Source organism: Callorhinchus milii, unplaced genomic scaffold, assembly GCF_018977255.1.
Source record: "Callorhinchus milii isolate IMCB2004 unplaced genomic scaffold, IMCB_Cmil_1.0 Scaffold2, whole genome shotgun sequence".
In the NCBI taxonomy this organism is placed as follows: domain Eukaryota; kingdom Metazoa; phylum Chordata; class Chondrichthyes; order Chimaeriformes; family Callorhinchidae; genus Callorhinchus; species Callorhinchus milii.
Genome location: NW_024704743.1, coordinates 118,497,857 through 118,520,119, shown reverse-complemented (window position 1 = coordinate 118,520,119; position 22,263 = coordinate 118,497,857). Strand labels below are relative to the sequence as shown.

General features: G+C 45.4%; 1 protein-coding gene across 4 annotated transcripts in view; it reads left to right on the top strand.

Moving 5' to 3' along the window:
• The first annotated feature begins 7,804 nt into the window (after window positions 1-7,804).
• Window positions 7,805-22,263, top strand: part of LOC103179744 (zinc finger protein 521) — a 241,460-nt gene continuing 227,001 nt past the window's right edge. For 2 of the 4 annotated variants that reach the window (XM_042346860.1, XM_042346861.1), the window contains exons 1-2: window positions 9,972-10,295; window positions 20,102-20,161. In XM_042346860.1, the coding sequence (XP_042202794.1) occupies window positions 10,256-10,295; window positions 20,102-20,161 (100 nt within the window). In that variant the 5' untranslated portion in view covers window positions 9,972-10,255. Of the gene's footprint in view, window positions 8,053-8,215; window positions 8,338-9,971; window positions 10,296-20,101; window positions 20,162-22,263 lie in introns of those variants that run through there. The other 2 variants (XM_042346859.1, XM_042346858.1) reach the window with 2 other exon arrangements.

Below are 22,263 nucleotides of genomic sequence, written 5' to 3'. Positions count from 1 at the left end.
TGTAGTGCCTTATGACAATAGTGAGACTTCTCAAGGATTATTATTATTATTTGAAATAAGCCTTACCCTGTCCTCTTGTGTCCTGCAGCTGTTGATCACAAAAGTCACCTCCAGTTGGAGTACTAGGACTTGGCTCAGGGAGCCAGACAGTTCACATCAGGGTGCAAGAGGGAGAAAGGTGTGAGTGATCAGTCAAATCCCACGTGTCTCACCTTCATCTGTAAAACAACAGACAAAAAGCTGCGGTTGGTTGTCTTCTTTGTTCAATGCACGTACTTAGTGACCAAGTTTCCGATCACTGAAGCTGAATTACAGGACAATACAGCGCAATACAAATATACATTTATATGGCATCTTTCATGTTGGGAAGATGTTCTTGAGATGGACCTTGAATGAGGTGAGAAAGGGAGAAACTCAGAGGTAGTCAGGAAGGAGTTCCAGAGATCGGTGGCAAATAAGGTGAACTAATCCATGTACTAATGAAGAATTGTTTAGCGATATACTTCTACTGCCCCCATTATGCTCTCTCCAGAGATACAAAATAACAATAATAATCCTTACGTTCGATACAGTACTTTTCACGTCAGGAGGACGTCTCAAAGCGCTTCACAGGATTTACTGAAAAGTGCATTGAGCATAGATTTTGTAAGCAAATGTGGCTATTCATTTGTATTAACCACTCGAATACAGTGCTGGGTGTGTGCTGCATTGTCAGAGATGCCAACCTTCAGGTGAGATGTTGAACTGAGGTCCCATCTATGCCAGTTCAGTTCGTAAAAAGGTGTCATGTTGTAACACAAAGATTTGAGGGCAGGTTTCTCAAGTCCACTCATCAAACAGTTTATTGAATAAAGCCAAAGCGATCATATAACTGTTATTCATAGTTTTTGGTCAATCGGGTGTCTGACCGCTGCGGAAACCCATCATCAAGCTTAAGAGTATCCAAACCAACCTGAGAATTCCACGTATCCCACCTACATATGGAAAACCCAGAGATAGATTGTTGGAATGGAATGCACACTCTTTCCCTGGAGGGACGCAATCTGCTTACCTAATTCCCGGAAATAATTAATAGGTTACATACAACAGTGACATATAGCTCGGAGTCCAGAGGAGATCAGTTTCTACTCTGGGAAAGAAAGTGGTGGATCATGGAATTAGCGAGCGGCAGGATCAATGTTGACGGACAACCTGCTTCTTGTCAGGGTCTTCTTGCTTCGGAGTGTGCTTCTCCATTGCTCTCCTATTGCATCTTAGTCTTCTTTCACTTGTCTACACTTTTAGTCACATTTACTCAAAAAGTCCTTGGAACTACATGCCACAGTCCCTTCACCTCGTTCACTCCCTCGCCTCCTTCAAGGCCCATCTCAAGATGCTCCTCTTCGACTGTGTCTTTGGTCAAACTCCTATTCCTACCCTCCCTGCCCTCCACCCCTCCTGATCCCAACCCCCAGCTCGGGTCCAAATCCCTGACTGTCCAGCGCCTTGGGACGTCCTCCTGTCATGAAAGGCGCTTTACAAATGTACTTTATTGTTGTCGTTGTGCGCATGTGTGTTACTGTTGCTTCACTTAACACTGATTTGTCCTTCTTTATCACAGCACGACTCGCCCATGATGACTGACCCTTGTGACCTGTTTTAGCCGTTGTCAACACTTATCTTTTGCTTATTTACTTGCACCCGGTCCCTTATTGACCCATCTGGAGGCAGGCTCAGTTGTTATCTGATTCTTTAGAAATCTGCTGTTTGTTCGTCCGATCTGCTGCCTTCGCCACTCCATCCACTTGCTGGGTCAGGTTATATTTTCCCTCCTGTCTCACCCTTCGCTTGATTCCGGGGTCCGCTCACAAGTTTGACATTAAAGATCTTGTATCATTGTTCAAAAAGAAAGAAGGGAGTTTTTCCTGGTGTCCTGACTAATCAATCCACCAAATAAAACTGGTCATTCACTTCATAGCTGTTTGTGGGACACTGTTGCGCACAAATTGGCTACCTCGTTCCTCTACATTCACTGGACTTCACAGTAAAGTCTTGTGAAATGCTTTGAGATGTTAATATGAGAGTGCTCCCAATTGAGCCAGCTTGACACACCTGATTAATCACATTTGTTTCAATTGAAGAAATAATGGGGGTTAATTTGCGATATTTCCTAACAGATTTCTTAATACGAAATGTGTGTTTATCGGATTTCTAATGTGCTGTGGAGCTGCATTTAGTGTTATGTTGCACGTTCAAGAATTACACATTTCTTCTTGAGAAATCCGTTAAGAAACACAGCGAATTGGATCCCAGTTTTGTCTACATTGATGAAAATCAAAGCTGACGCTCTCTTATTTTCTCACTTGCCATCTGGATAGATGTTCCAGGTGGCCAGCCCCCAGTTTTCATTCCTTCCACCAACCTTCAGCGAGAGAGAGAGCAGTGCTCCCTGCTCATCTGGAGGGACTATCTCTTCATTCATAGTCCATGACCAAGATCCTTTATTAGCTTTGTGCTACTCCCCGCAGACATGGATGAAACATCTGCAGCATTCATCCCTCGTCCCTGACCAGTCCACTTCATCTCTGTTGGCCCAAGATCCCTGAGCTCTCTGCAGTGCCTAGGATGTGTTTCTTTCTCAACGTGCCTTCAGTTAAAGAGATATTACTATTATTACTAATATTGCTGTATTGTACCTGATATAGTGGCTTATTACGTCGTTGAAACATCTCAAAGTGCTTCACAGAATATTCTGTAAAGTGAATCGATTGTACACTGCGTGGGCGAAATGGAGCAGCCAATTGCGCACATCAGTGTCCCACAAATAGTCGTAGATTGAGTGACAAAATTATTATTTCTTTTCTTTTTTTACAGAGATTATTACACACACAAAGCGATCCGCGAATCGACTAACAACCGGGTTCCTACGTACTGCTGGGTAAACAGAGGCGTGTGGAGTAAGGAAACTTACCTAAGATTTTGCCCCGCCCGGGAATCGAACCAGGGTCCTCTCACTTACGAGGCGAGCGCTCTAACCAGTACACTGCAGGATCCCTGAAACATCTCCCTCATATTACCTGCTCATCGTCTTCAACGCAGAGGTAAAATGCCGTTAATATGAAACGTTTGCGCAACATTTATATGCAATTAGACTAGATACACCAGAGATTTGCGGTGTGGACAATGGGCTCTACAAAATAAATTGGCGCAGTTTGCAGAAAACTGAGTAGAAAGACAAAATCCACTTTCACACGCATTGGTATCATTTATTTTCTACTCTCACAGTACGCGAAGTGAATCTATTCTGGTCATAATATGTGCAGTGCGGTTTACAATTGAAGTCATCAATTGAGTTGTAAATGTACATCTTCTCTGCCTTGTGTCTTCAGATGAATCTGAAGCATTTTTGGAGAGGACAAATTTGCAGGGCTATGGGGAGAGCGCGGGGGAATGGGATTAATTTGGACAGCTCTTTCAAAGAGCCAGCACGGACACGATGGATCGAATGGTCTCCTTCTGTGCTGTGTAATTCTATGATTCTGTGAATGCTAAGAACTCAGCCACCGCACCAATACTATTTCAGATATAGACAGGGAATTTCTCTCGTTGACTTGGCTTACAAGTGCCAGCCTGGCTCATTAAAATGGTAGCCCTTTTGAACTCGCAATCTAGGCTGATCCACCAGTGCAGTGCTGGAGGAGTGCTGCACAAGAGATGCTGTTCTTCGGGTGAGATGTTAAACTGAGCCCCATCTGCCTCACTGGTCTCCCCATCTCCACTATAGGCTACCCCTCATGAGGGAGCTACATAAATGCGAGTTGTTGTTGTTGTCTTTGTATTATTATCAGGGTCTTCATTTCAGGATAAATGTGGGAGCCAGTTTTTCTGTAGTTTTTGATCTGGAGTTGGGGGTATTCTGGCAAACTGGTTTCTTTATTTAAGAGGATTTTCCGAGTTTTTTTTTGGCATGATCTTAAATTTTCAGGCAAAGAGCAAGGAAAATGAGTAGATGTGGGGTGGTGGTACCGAGTGACAGACAGAAGGCTGAGGTTTATCTTCCTTTAGGTCAGGTAGTGATGGTGACTGTCCTGTTTTAGGCTATCTTGGCTAAAATTCCATCAAGCTTCCATTTCAGTGACCCCTGCTGGATGCCCTTGTGTGTGCACATATCTAAGGTAGTCCCAGAGCTTGCTAGGCTGGCTGTGATATCCCCCATTTAATAATAATACTAATCCTTGCATTTGATTATATAGCACCTTATCAAGTCATCTCGAAGCATTTCACAGGGTATACCATAAAGTGTAGTGACTGGGCAAAACGTCTGTGGCCTGTGATTGAGTTTCCACGTTCACATCAGCAATAACAACTTCCACTTATGTAGCGCCCTTCACACAAAGCAGCATGTGTATTTTTTTTGGGTGGGGGTGTCAGCTGGGTGTCTGACACATGCGGAAACCCATCAGCATGCTTAACCAAACTGAGAATTCCAGGCATCCCACCTACACCTGGAAATCCCAGAGATAGATTGTCGGAATGGGATGCGCTCTCTCTGTCCCTGGAGGGACGGTTACCTAATTCTGGAAAGTATTAGGCACAGGTTGGCAATAGCCAAGGCTTGGGCATCCCACAGTGTGCGTTGGGGTAACTGCTCGTCCCACCCTACCTCTTCGACCTCCTAACACCCTACCAACCCCTTCTGCTCCCTCCGCTCAGCCAGCTCTGGCCTGCTCCACGTCCCCCGACCCACCCGCCCCACCATTGGCGGGAGAGCCTTCAGCCACTCTGCCCCCAACCTCTGGAATTCCATCCCTCAATCACTCCGCCTCTACCCCTCCTTAGCCTCCTTCAAGTCCTGCCTCAAGACCCTCCTCTTCGAACATGCCATCGGCCACCCCCCTTCCCCTCCCCTCCCTTCTCCCCCCCTGAGCCCAGCTCGGGTCTGAAATGCTGTACACTGTCCAGCGCCTTGGGGCGTCCTCTCGACGTGAAAGGCACTACACAAATGTAATCTTGTTATTGTTACTGGAGTCTAACCGGCTAAAATGTTTAAGAGTGCTTAAAGGCTAGAGAAATAGGAAAGGAAACACAGTGGGAATCCAAATGAGTAGTTGCTGATTGCTTGAGCAAGCTGCCTTTGAGAATGAGAGGGTTATACTATACCGTACTGTATCACACATCACACTGCACAGCTATTTAGCTTTTTATTATTGGCAGAATAACATTATCTGGGTGGGACACAGGAGTAGACAGACGGGCAGAAAAGCAGAGAGAGAGTGAGTGAGAGAGGTGTTAAAGAGCTTATTCAATCTTGAAGGGTGTTGAGAAATGTGAATGTGGGAATTTGGACATATTTGCAATTGCGTTTGTCATTTGTAAACGGTGATGGGAGATTTAAATACCTTTTTTTTTAAACCGAGGAACCTCGGTCATTTTCAGAGCGGGAACAAGAGAAAGGTTAAAATAGGTCAGATGTGACAGAGGGACACTTAGAATCGTTTTTGTTAGTTAAAATGAAAATGATCAGTCATTTTTTTTTCTGTGTGTGTAACAATTAGAAGTATCAGATGATTTGGGATCTTAGGGTGAATTTAAATGTCCTACCTAATATACAAGTGCATTTCCGTATCATACAATATTTTATGTCAAATCAACTCACTCTGACCTGACTTGTTGAAATTTACCTATTGAATGCACGGTAATAATATAACCCATCACTGTAACATTTTTAAATACTTAACATCACTTCATAATAGGTAGATGCACAGGAGATTAAGTGTTTCAATACATTGTTTGTTTGTTTATAATCACAACTGATTTCCTACTCGTTTATTTCGGGCAAATGATTGTTCAAGTTTTATATATATATACTCGCTGTACCCAATACGCTTGCAACCAAAGTATCCAATATGGAATGTAGATTTCAGTGATACCACTCGCAAACCATTTAACATGCCGTAAACACTGTGTGTACACTTTTAGCAAAACTTAATGACACGTGCGATGAGGTTGTTTGGGTCGTAGCTAAATGGAGTGACCTCTGCTGCTGGGTGTCATTTCGCCGTGTTCTTGCATGCCTTTCTGCGTCAAAGTCCAGCCGTGCTGTTCTTTGTTCTTCAGTTTCATTTAATCAGCCTTCTCTCTTTCGCCTGGCGTTTTTATTTGTCCTTGAAAGGCTTGATCTTCGCTTCTTAGGCATCTTTATCCCTTAAGATTAAGAAAATGTGCTATTGGGAGGACTCCTGTGAGGACTCCTGTTGGGAGGACTCAGTGGGAAGAATCAGTGGGAGTTCTCTCTTTCGTCTTGCATTTTTATTTGTCCTTGAAAGGCTTTTATCTTCGCTTCTTATGCATCTTTATCCCTTAAGATTAAGAAAATGTGCTATTGGGAGAACTCCTGTGGGAGGACTCCTGTTGGGAGGACGCCTTGTTGGGAGGACTCTTGTTGGTAGGACACCTGTTGGGAGGTTTCCTGATTGTTGGAGTCCATACATGTGTGATGAGTTTGTTTAGGTCATAGCCCATCAACGATAGGAGATCCCCGAAAACAAAATACACCCACGACACTCCCCCTCGCAAGACCTTTCCGACGATGTATAAATCATGTCTCTGTGTCAATCGGTTCTTGCGTTATTGGCGGACAGGCAGACATTTCGTCTTTATTAGTATAAAGATAGAGAAATTTGCCAGCAGGTTATTCATATCCTTTATAACTTTTATAAGAAAGGCAAAATTCCTGCGCACACACACACACACATACAAGCCAACAAAAAGGCAGACATACAGTCAGATGCCTTCAGTGTGTGTGTGTGTGTGTAAAATGTGTGTCAGTTGAATATATATATATAAATAAATTTGCCAGCAGGTTATTTATATCCTTTATAACTTTCACAACAAAAGCAAAATCCCTACACACACACACACAAGTTTGCAAAAAGACAGATATATAGACAGACGTCTTCAGTGTGTGTGTGGTGTGTGTTGGTGTGAATATATTTTTCAGGCTGATTGGAAACAAAGACTGATGTAAAAGTTCGAGTCGAGTAGCTGAGGAGAGAGAGAGAGTGAGTGAGTGAGTGTGTGAGAGGAGGAGAAGGAGGAGGGAGGGGAGGGGAGGAGAGGGGGAGAGAGAAAATGAATGAATGAATTGAATGAATGAATCGAACGAATGAATGAAACGGTGATCAGTGGCTGAATTCACAACCCCCCACCCCTTCTTTCCTTCCTTCTTCTTTCCTTCCTTCCATCCACACACTTTTTTTTTGTGTGTGTGTGTGTGTTTGTGTGTTTTGCTTCACAGGTCCAACCAGAAAGGGGAAGAGTGTGTGTGGGTGTGTGTGTGTGTGTGTGGGAGTGAGAGTGAAGGAATGGGGAAAAAAATGAATGAATTAGCAACAGAAACAGGGGGAGAGAGGAGAAGAAGAAAAAGAAGAAGAAGAAGAAGGGGGAGGAGGGAGGGAGGTGTGTGTGTGGGGTGAAGAGAGAGAGACAGAGAGAGAGAAGAGGATAGAAATAGTACGGACGGATGGATGGATGGGATGGATGGGATGGAACGTCTTTGGGAGAGAGAGAGAGAGAGAGAGAGAGTGGGAGTGAATGGGAGTGGGGCGAGGGGGGGAATAAAAAGGAAGAGAGGGAGAGAGAGAGAGAGAGAGAGAGAAGAGAATAGAAACAGTACGGACGGACGGATGGGATGGGATGGAACGTCTTTGGGAGAGAGAGAGAGAGAGTGGGAGTGAGAGTGAATGGGAGTGGGGAGAGGAGGGGAATAAAAAGGAAGAGAGAGAGAAGAGAGAGAGAAGAGAGAGAGAGAGGCTCCTGATCCCGAGCCTGGCGGGATCCAGCAGGTCCAGGTCTTGCTGTTGGCTGGGGGCTGGTGGGAGGACCTCATGCACCAAAGCAAAGGCGTGCGCTTCAGCCTTGACAATGATTTCCTCAGCGATTACGTACAGTGCGTGTCCCTGCGGGGAAGGGCCCCCCTCTGGAGCCATCCTGATGGGTTTTGGGGCCTTGCTTAGATTTCCCATTATTATGTGGACTACCGGAGCGACAGCGCAGCAGTCCGAGACCCGGCAGGTTTGTGATGAGAGGAGAGAGAGAGAGAGGAGAGAGAGGAGAGAGGGAGGGAGGGAGAGAGAGAGGGAGAGGAGGACAGGCGCTCGCTCTGGGGCTGCGCTCGGCAGATAGGCTGAGAGGAGGTGGTGGTGGTGGAGGTGGTGCTGGTGCTGGTGCTGGTGGAGGTGCTGCTGGTGGAGGTGGTACTGGTGCTGGTGCTGCTGGTGGTGGTGGGACACGGCTTCCCAGGGCCGGGGAGAGCCAAGTCGAGCCAAGTCAAGTCCGGGCAAAGACAGGCAGCTCAAGGCAAGGCTCAGCCCCACCAGACACCCACAGCATCCTTTTACTTTGATTTTTTTTTCTCTCTCTTTTTTTTTCTTCTCTCTCTCTCTCTCTCTCTCTTCCTCTCTCTCTCCTCTTCTTCTTCTTTTTCTTTTTTCTTCTTCTTCTCTCTCTCTCTCTCTTCTCTCTCTCTCCTCTTCTTCTTCTTTTTCTTTTTTCTTCTTCTTCTCTCTCTCTTCCTTTCTCTCTCTCTCCTCTCTCTTCTTCTTTTTCTTTTTTTTCTTCTCTCTCTCTTCCTCCCCTCCCTTCCTCTCTTCTTCTCTCTCCTCTCTCTTCTTCTCTCTCCTCTTCTTCTCTCTTCTTCTCTCTTCTTTTTCTTTTTTTTTCTTCTCTTCCCTCCTTTCCTCCTTCCTCTCTCCCTCCTCTCTCCTCTCTTCTTTTTCTTCTTTTTCTTTTTTTTTCTTTTCTTCTTTTTTTTCTTTTCTTTTTTTCTTCTTTCTCTCTTCTCTCTCTTTCTCTCTTTTTTTCTGGGGGTTGGGGGGTTCGTTTGATGAAGGAGGTTATATAGATAGAGAGAGAGAGAGATAGTGTGTGTGAGAGAGAGAGATAGAGTGTGTGTGAGAGAGAGAGATAGAGTGTGTGAGAGAGTGAGAGAGATAGAGTGTGTGAGAGAGAGAGGGAGAGATGCAGAGGAAAAGTATTTGGTGGAAAAATTAACATTTTTAAAATAGGTTTTGTGCTTTTTTTGAGGGGGGGGAAAGGGGGGATTTTTTGGGGGAATTTTTTTTTCTGTCCCCCCCCAAAATTATGATGAATTGATTTTTTTTCTGATTAAAATTCTAGAAGCATTTTCTGTCTTTTTTTTTCCTGAAAAAAAAGGAGAAGCAGTTTTAATTTACAGCCAAAACAATTAAATAACACCACCACCACCCCACCCCCCATATTCCTCTCTCAACTCCTTCCCCTTTCTCTCTCTCCCTCTCCCCCCACCACCAAAAAAAAACAAAACAAACAGACAGACGTTAAAAAAAAAGCTTGTGATTTATTTGTGTGTGTGTGTGTGTGGGGGGGGGGGGGGGGGTGGAGAGGAATTAGTTTTAAACCTCCTTTTTTTTTGCAAATCAATTAATTCGTTCTTCCCTGTATTTATTTGGGAATTTTTGAGAGGGGGGGAAGGAGGAGGAGGAGGGGGGAAAAGGGGGGGAAAGGGGAAACAATCCAATCTCCTTCTATCCCCCCCCCACCACCACCACCACCAATATCACCAGCCCCCCCCCACCCCCTCCCCATTCAAAAAAAAAGCTTTTTTTTTACCCCCCACCCCCCAATTTAGGAAAAAAAGCAAAACATAAAAAGAAAAAAGGTTGTGGATTTTTATCCACCCCCCCCTCCCCCCCCCCCCTCAGTATGAAAAAGTCATTCAGATCATCTCTCCCAAACGATTTGTTGTTTGCAGATTTTTTTTTGCAAGTGAAATAAAGCGGGGAAAAGGGGGGGGGGGAAGGGGGAAAAGAGAGGGGGGGGGAGTGAGTGAGGGGGGGAGTGAGTGAGGGGGGGGGGGAGTGAGTGGGGGGGGAGTGTGTGAGGGGGGGGGAGTGTGTGAGTGAGTGTGGGGAAGGGAGGGAGGGAGAGAGAGAGAGGGGGGTTTAACACCCCCCCCCCCCCACGAAAAAAAGAGGAAAAAGTAACCCTCTTTCTGGTTAGGTTTTGATCTTGAAGGAAGGGAAGGAGAGAGAGAGGGAGAGAGAGAGAGAGAGTGTGAGGAAGGAGAGAGAGAGAGGGGAAAGAGAGAGGAACATTTATTAAAGGATAACAGCGTTGTTGGAGGGCGAAACAATTAATATATACATATATATATACACACACTGTATATATATCTGTATATATATATCTATATATATATCTATATCTATCATCGACCCAAGTCCACAGCCAGGATAGGATGTCTCGCCGAAAACAAGCCAAGCCACGGTCCCTGAAAGGTGAGTGAAATGCTGAATGTGTGAAGTTAATGAAGGAACTCGGTGTTTTTGTGCTGGAGAGAGAGAGAGAGACACAGAGAGAGACACAGAGACACAGAGAGAGAGACACACACACACATACACACACACAGAGAGAGACACACACACACACACACAGAGAGAGAGAGACACACACACAGAGAGAGAGAGACAGAGAGAGAGAGACACAGAGACAGAGAGAGACACACACACAGAGAGAGAGACACAGAGAGAGAGATTGAGAGAGACAGAGAGAGAGACACACACAGAGAGAGACACAGAGAGAGAGAGTCACACACACACACACACACAGAGAGACAGAGACAGAGAGAGAGAGAGATACACAGTGAGAGAGAGAGAGACACAGACACAGAGAGAGAGAGACACACACAGAGAGAGAGAGAGAGAGAGATTGAGAGAGACAGAGAGAGAGACACATAGAGAGAGACACAGACAGAGAGAGAGTCACACACACACACACACACACACACAGAGACTGAGAGAGAGAGACTCAGAGACAGAGAGACAGAGACACAGAGAGAGAGAGAGACAGACACACAGAGAGAGAAAGAGAAGAGAGAGACAGAGAGAGAGACACATAGAGAGAGACACAGAGAGAGAGACACACACACACACACACACACACAGAGAGACAGAGAGAGAGAGACACAGAGAGAGAGAGACAGAGACACAGAGAGAGAGAGAGACAGACACACAGAGAGAGAAAGAAGAGAGAGAGAGAGACAGAGAGAGACTCAGCCTCTCAAGCTTCCCAGGCAGCGCTGTTTCATGCGGGACTGACTGACTGACTGACTGACTGAGCCCCTTTCTCTGTGTGTGTGTGTGTATGTAGGTTAGCGGGGCTGCTGGAGCCGGTGGTTTCAAAGGGGTTTTTTTTTTTGGGTGGGGGGTGGGACAGGCTTTAGTTGTGGGGGTGGGTGGGTGGGTTGTCCTGTCTGTATTTTATGGAGGGGAGGGTTGGTGTGGGGTGGGGGCTGCTGTGTGTCTGGGATGTGAGTGAGTGGGTGAGTGTTAGCAGTCACTGAGCTGGATGTGAGTGAGGGTTAGTCTGAGCTGGGATGTGAGTGAGCGTTAGTCGGAGCTGGGATGTGAGTGAGGGTTAGTCTGAGCTGGGATGTGAGTGAGCGTTAGTCTGAGCTGGGATGTGAGTGAGGGTTAGTCTGAGCTGGGATGTGAGTGAGGGTTAGTCTGAGCTGGGATGTGAGTGAGAGTTAGTCTGAGCTGGGATGTGAGTGAGGGTTAGTCTGAGCTGGGATGTGAGTGAGGGTTGGACGGAGCTGGGATGTGAGTGAGGGTTAGTCTGAGCTGGGATGTGAGTGACGGTTGGACTGTGCTGGGATGTGAGTGAGGGTTGGACTGAGCTGGGATGTGAGTGAGTTAATCTGAGCTGGGATGTGAGTGAGTTAGTCTGAGCTGGGATGTGAGTGAGGGCTAGTCTGAGCTGGGATGTGAGTGAGGGTTAGTCTGAGCTGGGATGTGAGTGAGGGTTAGTCTGAGCTGGGATGTGAGTGAGGGTTAGTCTGAGCTGGGATGTGAGTGACGGTTGGACTGAGCTGGGATGTGAGTGAGGGTTGTACTGAGCTGGGATGTGAGTGAGTTAGTCTGAGCTGGGATGTGAGTGAGGGTTAGTCTGAGCTGGGATGTGAGTGAGTTAGTCTGAGCTGGGATGTGAGTGTGGGTTAGTCTGAGCTGGGATGTGAGTGAGTTAGTCTGAGCTGGGAAGTGAGTGAGTGTTAGTCTGAGCTGGGATGTGAGAGGGTTAGTCGGAGCTGGGATGTGAGTGAGCGTTAGTCTGAGCTGGGATGTGAGTGACGGTTAGTCGGAGCTGGGATGTGAGTGAGCGTTAGTCGGAGCTGGGATGTGAGTGAGCATTAGTCGGAGCTGGGATGTGAGTGAGGGTTAGTCTGAGCTGGGATGTGAGTGAGGGTTAGTCGGAGCTGGAATGTGAGTGAGGGTTAGTCGGAGCTGGGATGTGAGTGAGGGTTAGTCTGAGCTGGGATGTGAGTGAGGGTTAGTCTGAGCTGGGATGTGAGTGAGGGTTAGTCTGAGCTGGATGTGAGTGAGGGTTAGTCTGAGCTGGGATGTGAGTGAGGGTTAGTCTGAGCTGGGATGTGAGTGAGGGTTAGTCGGAGCTGGGATGTGAGTGAGGGTTAGTCTGAGCTGGGATGTGAGTGAGGGTTAGTCGGAGCTGGAATGTGAGTGAGGGTTAGTCGGAGCTGGGATGTGAGTGAGGGTTAGTCTGAGCTGGGATGTGAGTGAGGGTTAGTCTGAGCTGGGATGTGAGTGAGGGTTAGTCTGAGCTGGGATGTGAGTGAGGGTTAGTCTGAGCTGGGATGTGAGTGAGGGTTAGTCTGAGCTGGGATGTGAGTGAGGGTTAGTCGGAGCTGGGATGTGAGTGAGGGTTAGTCTGAGCTGGGATGTGAGTGAGGGTTAGTCTGAGCTGGGATGTGACTGAGGGTTAGTCTGAGCTGGGATGTGAGTGAGGGTTAGTCTGAGCTGGGATGTGAGTGAGGATTAGTAGTCAATGTGCTGGAATGTTAGTTGTGAACACTCAGTCACGTGCTGCCACAGGCCGGTCCAGGCCAAGAGCTGAGCTGCTACTGAAGAGGGGCTGAAGATGGGGTGAGATGGAGAGAAGAGAGAGAGATATGAGTGGAGGGAGGTGGGGTGGGGGGGGTTGGGCTGGGTGTGGGGGAATGCAGTGGGGGGAGGGAAAGCAAAGAGAGAGGGGCGAGAGGGAGAGAGGAAAGAGAAGAGGAAGTGGAGGAGGATACAACCTTATAAATTTCACAACTATAACCAGTCAGTTTCTTCTTGATGACCTGATAGATCTGTCCTGTGCAAAATTCAGACCCTTTAAATCTACACAGACATGATATGCCTCCCCCCAAAAAACCCAAGAGGATATATAAAAATAATATTAATGATATTAACAATATAGTTTGCTTAAAGATCTCTCTCTCTCTCTTAAACTGCAATATGTGTGTGTGTGTTCCGAATACCTCTTTCTATATTCACATTTCCTCACTTTTATTTAATGGAAATTCACCTCCAGTAAGTCTGGGCTGCTTTAATAAGTTGGTGTTTCGGGTGCAAGCCAGTCGGAATAGTTTAAATAAAACGCCAGTAAAATTCACGGGAAGAAAGTAAAATCGATCTCCTCAGATTAAGTGTGTTTTTTTAGTGTTTCTTTTTACAATTGGGACGGAGTTGAAACGTGAGGCTGTTCCAATGGGGTTAAAAGTTGACGCTGGTAAACAGATCATCTTTTAATATGAATGGGGTTATTATTTATTAGAAAAGGGTTTTGAGTCATGAGGAATTTTGATTTAGGACGGCTCACGCTTTGATCGGGGCGCCAGGAATCGAAAGCCTTATCTCAGAGCAATTGAACCAGCTGGATGTGCTGCGATCTAGGAACATCTGATTATAAAGGGAGTTCCACAGCATTTGAATCTGACTGAACTCGCTGAAAACAAACGTGAAGGGAGCAAAATTCTGAATTGCGTTGTCCTGTAGCGTGTTGGTTAGAGCACTCGCAAGCAAGGGGACCCGGGTTCAATTCCTGGACAGGGCAAAATCTTAGGCAAGTTTCTTTACTCCACCAGCCTCTATTTTCCTAGCGGTAAGTAACAACCCAGTTGTTAGTCGATTGGTGGATTGCTTTCCAAGGGTAATAATCCTTCCCCCTTCCCCCCAAAAAAATTATAATGTGGTCACTCAGTCCATGACCGTTTGTGGGACACTGCTGTTTGCAATTGGCTGCCGTTTTTCATCCACAATATATACAGTCAGTTCACTTTACAATATATTCTGTGAAATGCTTCGAGATGTCTTGAAGATGTGATAAGGCTCTATATCAAATGCAAGGATTGTTATTATACATTGAGCAAGTTTGTTTCGTGTAGATCATAAAATAAACTTACGATTCAGTAGCTGTGCAGAATCGTTTGGAAGCAATAGCAGCCGGATGTGGAGAAACGGGGTTTGAGATTATTTCAGTCTGCGTGAGTGTCTTTTGTTTTTTTTAAAAGAAAAAATGTAATTTCTGCATTTGGGGGGAAAAAAAACATACAATTTTTTTTGAAATGAGTAGTTGTGATCAGGAATGAACAGTTAGCCATGCAGGCAAAAGAGATTTAAATGGTCAGGGTCCCACTGAATTCGGAACGTCAATGCGATATGTTGTACTTTTTAATCTAATGGATAATTCCGGTTTTAAGTCCTTCCTTCTCTTTCCATTGGTGATGATGAGATTTTGTTTAATCGAAACAGAGGGGACTTGGAACTGATCCATACACGATTACGCACTTATTGTTTGGACATGGGCAGAAAAGTGTTCATTTTTTTGCATTGAAAAGAGCCCTCCAAGTGTGTACAATGACAGCATTGTCTAGCGTCGCTATGAAATGAATTGATGGTGAACAGAATGAGCCACCTAATGAACAACTTGCCCTATATATTGGACCGTGAGTGGTGGGGGGGGGGAGGGGGGAGATGTAGGGAGCGGTAGAGGGGTCAAAAGTAGCGGCTGACCAATGTTTTTTGCCTTTGTGAATTCATACCCTCCTTGGGCTCACAGATAATAAATCTTATTTGGCAAAATTTGTGTTAACCCTGGCCACATGGCAAGTTGTTCCCGGAGAAGAAAAACAATGAGAAAATATACTGCAAATTCTTGAAACTGGAGAAACGGAGAGTATTTTTTAAGTTCAATTTAAGGGCGATACTTTATAACGATATACACTTGCACTTCCGAACCGCTGACTCAATTTCCAGTCTCAATGGGTGCGGGGGGGGGGCGGAGGTGGTTTTTGTGTGTGTGTGTACTGTGGGTGGGCGAACCAGAATGGAGACGTTAACTAATGGAATGCCTTTCATATCTGCAGCAAATAATAATAATAATAATAATCCTTGCATTTGATATAGCGCTTTTCACGTCGGGAGGACGTCCCAAAGCGCTTCACAGAACACACTGTAAAGTGAATTGACTATATATTTGTGGGCGAACGCGGCAGACAATTGCGCACAGCAATGTCCCACAAACAGTCGTAGATTGAAAATGTTTTGGCAGGGAAAACTTCTGGCAGACCAGAGCAGGGAGATAGACAATGGTTCAAGATTGATTGATGGATTAAGTCTTTTAAAAATATCTAATTTTAAAAAAGCTGCCTTAAACTATCACATTTCCCCTGTCCCCCCTGCCGACGAAAATAAGGTGCTCAATATTAATTCAAGCCAGGAGGGGCTTTCGTTCTCTCCCCCCACTGTTTACAGGAATGTGTGTTCACTTATAGCGCTCCTTTTAACAAAAAAATGCAGTCAATTATTTGCTTTCTGTATAAGACGAAGCACTCGAAAAGACTCCTCAAATCGACCTGTCTCCTAGTACTGTACTCTGTGTGTGTATGTGTTGGTGCGGACGGCAAAGGTCATAACTTTGAGCCTTTTCAAAAAAGAATTGATCTGCCTCTGACTGTAGTTGTATTTCTATCACATTTCAATGTCTCTGTGTATTATCTCAGTCCCACCAGTGAGAACAGACTTGTGTTCTCCCCTCGCGGATTTATTTTCACTGATTCTCCTCCCATAGTTGAACTCTGAAACCTACTGAAGAGCTTACCACTTTAACCTCCCCGCTCTCCACCATCACCACACCACCCCTTTCTTAATAACTCAAATCTATTTATTTTGGAACAAGTTACGTCCTAACACATTCTGGCTATTCACGTCACTTTTGCTATAGATTGAATATTCCACGTGTGTGTGTGTGTGTGTGTGTGCGCCTGTCTGCCTTTGGTGTCTATACACTTAAAAACAGCCAGGTGGAACAGAGTGGGTAGAGAGAGAGAGAGAGATTCATCTGCATAACAGCATGCCAGTGGGAGAAAGTCGAGGTTAGAATAGTCAAACATATTCAAACAGAAAGGTGCAAAAAGAGAAATCTAAATACAAACAACAATAATAATCCTTGCATTTGATACAGGGCCTTATCACGTCTTCGAGACGTCTCAAAGCGCTTCACAGAATACACGAGTGTGAATTGACTCTATATTTTGTGGATGAAACACAAAATATAAAGTCGATTACACAAAATGCACAGACGGCACTGAACAAACTGTGCATCGAGCTGTGGATTATTTCATTCGCTTCAGCTCCATTTCTGTGTGGATGGGTGTGGGTGTCTGTACCCGATGCTGGATCAATAAAATAATACCATGCTCTCTGTCTTCCCATCTGCAATTGTGATGACTTAATAATAATAATAATCCTTGAATTTGATATAACACCTTATCACGTCTTCGAGACTTCTCAAAGCGCTTCACAGAATATACCGCAAAGTGAATTGACTGTGTATTTTGTGGGCAACCAATTGCGCACTGTAGCGTCCCACAATCAGTCGTGGATTGAGTGACCGAATTATTATTATTATTTTTGTTTTCCTTTTTGGAAGGGATAATTACCTTGAATTATGAATTAGTTAAAGTTGCGATGTGCAGTGATAATTTTGCCCATTTATTAAAAATATATAGTTCTTGAAATCTACTTTAGGATGGGAGCTTATTTTTTTAAATGAGAAAAACTTACCCATTGCCTCAGGCGAATACTCCCCAAGTCTCTGCAACCCAACTTGATTCTACTCTGGCGTTTAACCAGTTAAATTTGTTTGCATTCCTTCAGAGCGGATGGAGTGTGTGTGTGTGTGGGGGGGGTGGGGGGATGGAAACAAACAAACCTTGATGAGACCATTATTCTTTCAGCACTTCAAGCCACCTTAGAGAGGAGGCACTTTAAAGACATCTCAAACTATATCAAATAGCCTTTTATAGCCTCAGTTATTTTACGGTTGGGGGGAGGGGGGAAATCTTTCAAGAACAAATAGATAGATTTCTGTTAGGAAATAATATCTTGGGATACTCTACGTAGTTTGGGACCCGGGATGTCGATCGATGATGGAAGATGAACTGGGTGGACTTTGGTCTTCTTTCACCTGGCAAAGTCTTACATTCTTAGGATACGATTTATATAGGACTGGAGGGCACTGGTTAGAAAGACGGGGATTTTGGGGCTGCACATTTGTGCGAAGCTTTTATGCTACAGGAGCACTGAGCGAGTCTGTAATGTGTTGTGTTGTGTGAGCTGCAGCTTGCCCGACACACAGGCTGAACGCCAGTTCTGTTTAAAAATAAACAAATGGGTATATATCGAGTGCAGTAAAGAGGCTGGAATGCAGTGTTGTTTTGTGGTGCTTTTATTTTCCAAAGCGAGACATCAGCTGTGAGTGCTGCTTTCATTCACATGCCTCCCTTCATTCCCTCTCTGTAAATTCTCCTGCACTCTGTCATTCCCCCACTCCCCCCCCGCCCGCCCGCCCACCCGTCACTCTGTGCCACATACCATTTCCATAGCCACTAGAGCAGATGGACAGCTATGTCCCTGAGCTGCTTTGTGACCTGCCAATGGTGCTAGTGGGGTGGGGGTGGGGAGACGTGATAGCAATTCCTTAACTTTAATATTTCCATTGCGTTTCCGACAGGCCACCCCTCACCTCCCCACCACCCATGGCCCCTCTGTTCCTTCCCCTGCCACGACCCTTCCTCCTCATCCTCCCCTCCCCTCATCTCCCCAAGAGCCCAGCTAAAATGGGGAACTCGCCATGTGGGGATTCATGCATTGGTAATGCCAATATGCTGTGCCACCTGGTGCCAGTTTTAATAAGAAAGCCCAGGTACCAGCTCAAAATGCTCCGAGGACAGATGGCCGGAAAAAAAAGAGCTCAGGAATTGCTCTGTGCCCTCCAAATGACTCCTGCTGCGTGGATTTTCAGTGTATCATAGGCGTCTTTTTATGCCTTTATATATTATATATATACTGTACATCTGTCCTTTCGTTAAACCGAGGTACCTTCTGCCTGTTCAGGTGGCGTTAGAGATCATGTGGCGCTATTCGAAAGGAGTAGGGAGTTTCTCTCTCCTGGTATCCTGGCCAACAATCCCCCAGATAAAAAATTGGTCACTCACTCCACGACTATTTGACTCTGCTGTGTGCAATTGGCTGTCGGGTGCATTTTGCCCACAAAATACACAGTCACTCCGCTTTACAGTATATTGTGTGAAGCACTTTGAGGAGTCTCCACGACGTGATAAGGCGCTATATCAAATTCAAGGACTTATTATTATTATAATATATATTTTAAAAAGTGTTTTTTCTGGCTGTTTCCGTTGCCCTAATTCATCGCAGCGAAAAGAGAGATGATAAAAAAATGCTGTGTGAATTATTACCTAACGATGCACACCACACGCTGCGTGGCTGAATGATGACCGTCATGTAAGTGGGGCAGAGAGCACCTGAGATACTGCTGTACAGCTGTTTCTTTCGGTGGAGAGAGAGAGAGAGAGAGAGAGCTGTTTCGCACAGGTCCTTCTCACCTGCAGGAAACCCAGCGAGGAAGGCAATGCCATCTCTCGCTGGAACCTATACATCTTCATTACCGTACTTCTCCCACAAAACACACAGTGAATCCACTTTACAGGATCTTCTGCAAAGTGCTTTGAGATGTCTCAACCCCGTGTTAAGGCGCTATATCAAATCCAAGGATTATTATTATTATATATAAGAAGCGAGGGGAAGATAGAGAATTCTGCTTTCTGTTAGAGAAGGTACCATAAACTGCAGAAGGTATGTTTTCAAGCGCTCTGGGATGCTACTCTGCATGAGGAATGGTATATAAACCCACATTGTTGTTGTTGTTGTTTCTCCTCTCCTGTTGGGTACAGTTTCCCATCCAGTACCTCTCCGCTCCTCTTGTCGATGAGCCTGGGCAGTGAGGTTCTTCCACCGTAAGAGGAGAGGATGTCAGATTTTCATCCGATTTCCTCTGCCATGCGCCTCGCAACAGAGATAGACACCTCATAGCGATCATGAAGCAGGAACCTTGACTCATTTATTTTGTACCCCCGCCCTGCCCTCCCCCCCCTCCCAAACTCCCTGGTGAAGCGGGGGAAATGATGGTGTGGATGGAGAGGATGGGATGGGGGAGAAAACTCTAGCATTAATGCCAAATGCACCACCCGGGTCGGTGCTCTGGCTGAGATCGTTGAGACGTCTCAAAGCACTTCACGGAATATAGTGTAAAGTAGTTTGACTGTATTTTGTGAGCGAAACGCAACAACCACTTGCATACATCAATGACCCTCAAAAAGCCATGGAGGGAGTGATCAATTTTATTTGGGGATTTGTTGGCCAAGACACCGGGAGAGAGAAACTCCCTTCTCTTTTCCAATAGTGCTGCGGGATCTTTAACATCCGCCTGAACAGGCAGATGGGACCTCGGTTTAACGTCTCATCTGTTTCTATTGATACGGGTAGTGGAGGCGGGTGGGGGGTGGTGAGGAATGAAGAACATTCCCTTCATGTTCAACCAGGTGCAAAATGAATGAGTCAGGGTTCCTTCTCTTAACTCCCCCGCCCCTCACTCCTTGTACTGAATTGAGAGCTGGCTTCTGTGGACAGATGGATAGGTTGTTCTTGCCTAAAACCCTGTTCACTTATTCACTCACAACACAGTTTAACAAGTTAAGTTGCTTGCTGCCCACGGCTGGGCTAAATTAAAACTGCGAGGCACCAGTCTGTGTGTTTTATTTTTGCCTGAGCCCTTGTTCCCGTTGTCGTTTGAGCTGGTTAAAGAGAGCCAGACGAGTGCGTTTTCCCATCTCTCCCACGCTTGCTTGCTAACAACTCTCTTTTATTTTCCCTTCTCCACACAGTAGAAGAAAATGAGACGGAGGAACTGCATCCTACTGCGGGGCAGACAGGCACTCAGAGCGGTAATGTTATAATCTCTAATTAGCAGTCATTTATCATTGAAATAGATTTGGCAAGATTTTGCATTTGACCTGCTATTGTGGTGACACTGTGGAAAATTTGGTTTTGTTCATCAGACTGAAGATGTGTGTCTCACACACGCACAACACACACACACACACACGCGCGCACAACATACACACACAAACGCATCACACATACACACATACAACATACGCACAACATACACACACACGACACACACACACGTGCCACACACATACACACACATAACACACACATAACACACACAACACACACACTCACATATATACACAAATACACGCGCACAACACACACACACTCACATATACATATACACATGCACACACAACACACACACGACACACACACACCCATGTGCACAGACTTGCACACACCTGATATTTATACTCGCTTCCACAGTTATTTTTCATTCAAGAAAAAATCAGGAGTATTTATTTGGAAATTTGCCGGATGAATCTCAATCTGTTGTTATTGTTTATTTTTATGGCTTGGCTTTAATTCTTCCATTTAATTGGGTGAGTGGGTGGTGGTGGAGGGCGGGGGGAGTGGATGTTGACGTTGATGTGGACAGTGAGAATCCAGCAGCAAGCGTTTAAGCAGAGAAAACTGTTGTGTTGCATTTTTACAGATATATATATCTACATACATAGTGAATGCATCGACCCAATGCCTTCTCCATCTGTCTCCAGTCTGCAACTGAGCCTGATAACAGCTGGAACACCTCACCTATGCATAGACGAGATCTGTTCCGAGTGTTTAACGAGTCCAGAAATATCTTGCGGTTGATATTGTTAAAAACTCGGGTATCGGGACCTCCCACAAATGCTTACTTCAAGTGAAGGTTGCCGTTAAGACTAGATTGTGCGTGGAATCTTAAGCCAAAGTGGGGGGCAATCTCCAGGCTTGAATTTCGCACGAGATGTCAGTTCAGTGCTATATTGTCAGCGTGGGTGATAATAATAATGCTTACATTTGGTAAAGTGCCTTTCAAGGACATCCCAAAGAGCTTCACAGGATAGACTGCAAAGTGGAGTCAACGAACACAGGTGGACGTGGCAGCCATTTTGCACGTAACTATTTCCCACAAACATCCATGAAGAGAGTGATCAGTTTTGTGTGGGGGATTGTTGGCCAGGACACCGGGAGAAACTTTAAATACTCTTTTCTTTTTGAATAATGCCATTGGATTTTTAACGTCCACCTGAACAGCCCCAGACAGGGCCTTGGTTTAACATCCGAAGGACGGCACTACAACAATACAGCACATCCCCAGCACAGCACTGGAGTGTCATCTTAGATTATATGAGTTCAGAGTCCTGATGTGGTGCTTGAATCTACAACCTTCTGACGTTGGAGTGAGGGCGCCACCAACTGAGCCAGGCTGACACACAGTGTCAGGAACAGACACATAATGCCAGGACCCATCTCGCAAAGACAGTCCAATTTCTCTCTGTATTTTTGATTTAAAAATAAATTCACCACAAGCTTATTGGTTTCTGACCCTGACCGACTTTTAGCACTGTGACGGGTAACGGTCTGGTAAATGGCTATTAGGTAACTTCCAACAGTCATCGAATTTCCTCTCTCCCCTCAATAAAATTGGTCTTTCACTTTTCTGCTGTTTGTTATGTGCAAATTGGCTGCCGCGTTATATGGAATCACTACGGTTTTCAGTGCAAAACGTCCTTGCAACGTGAAAGGCGCAATATCAAATGCAAGGATAATTATTATTATTTTTATTTTTTTATTAACAAACCATTCTTTACACAGAGAATGTCCTTGGAATGTGTAATTCCCTGCGGCATTCAGAGTCCGTGAGTCCTTTTCAAAGGGTAGCTGAGAGAGGGTTGAAGAGGAATGGTGTGAAAAAGGGTGGGAGGAGAAAGCGGAGATTAGATGAGGCCAGTATCCTACAGAGAGGAAACACCAGCACGGGCATGATGGACCCCATGGTCTGTTTCTGTGCTGTAATGTTCTGTGATTCTGTTGGAGGGATTAAGCATCTGCTTCATGGTACATGCTGGGATCTCTCCAGGTGCCAAAGCACTCTGCTTTCGAG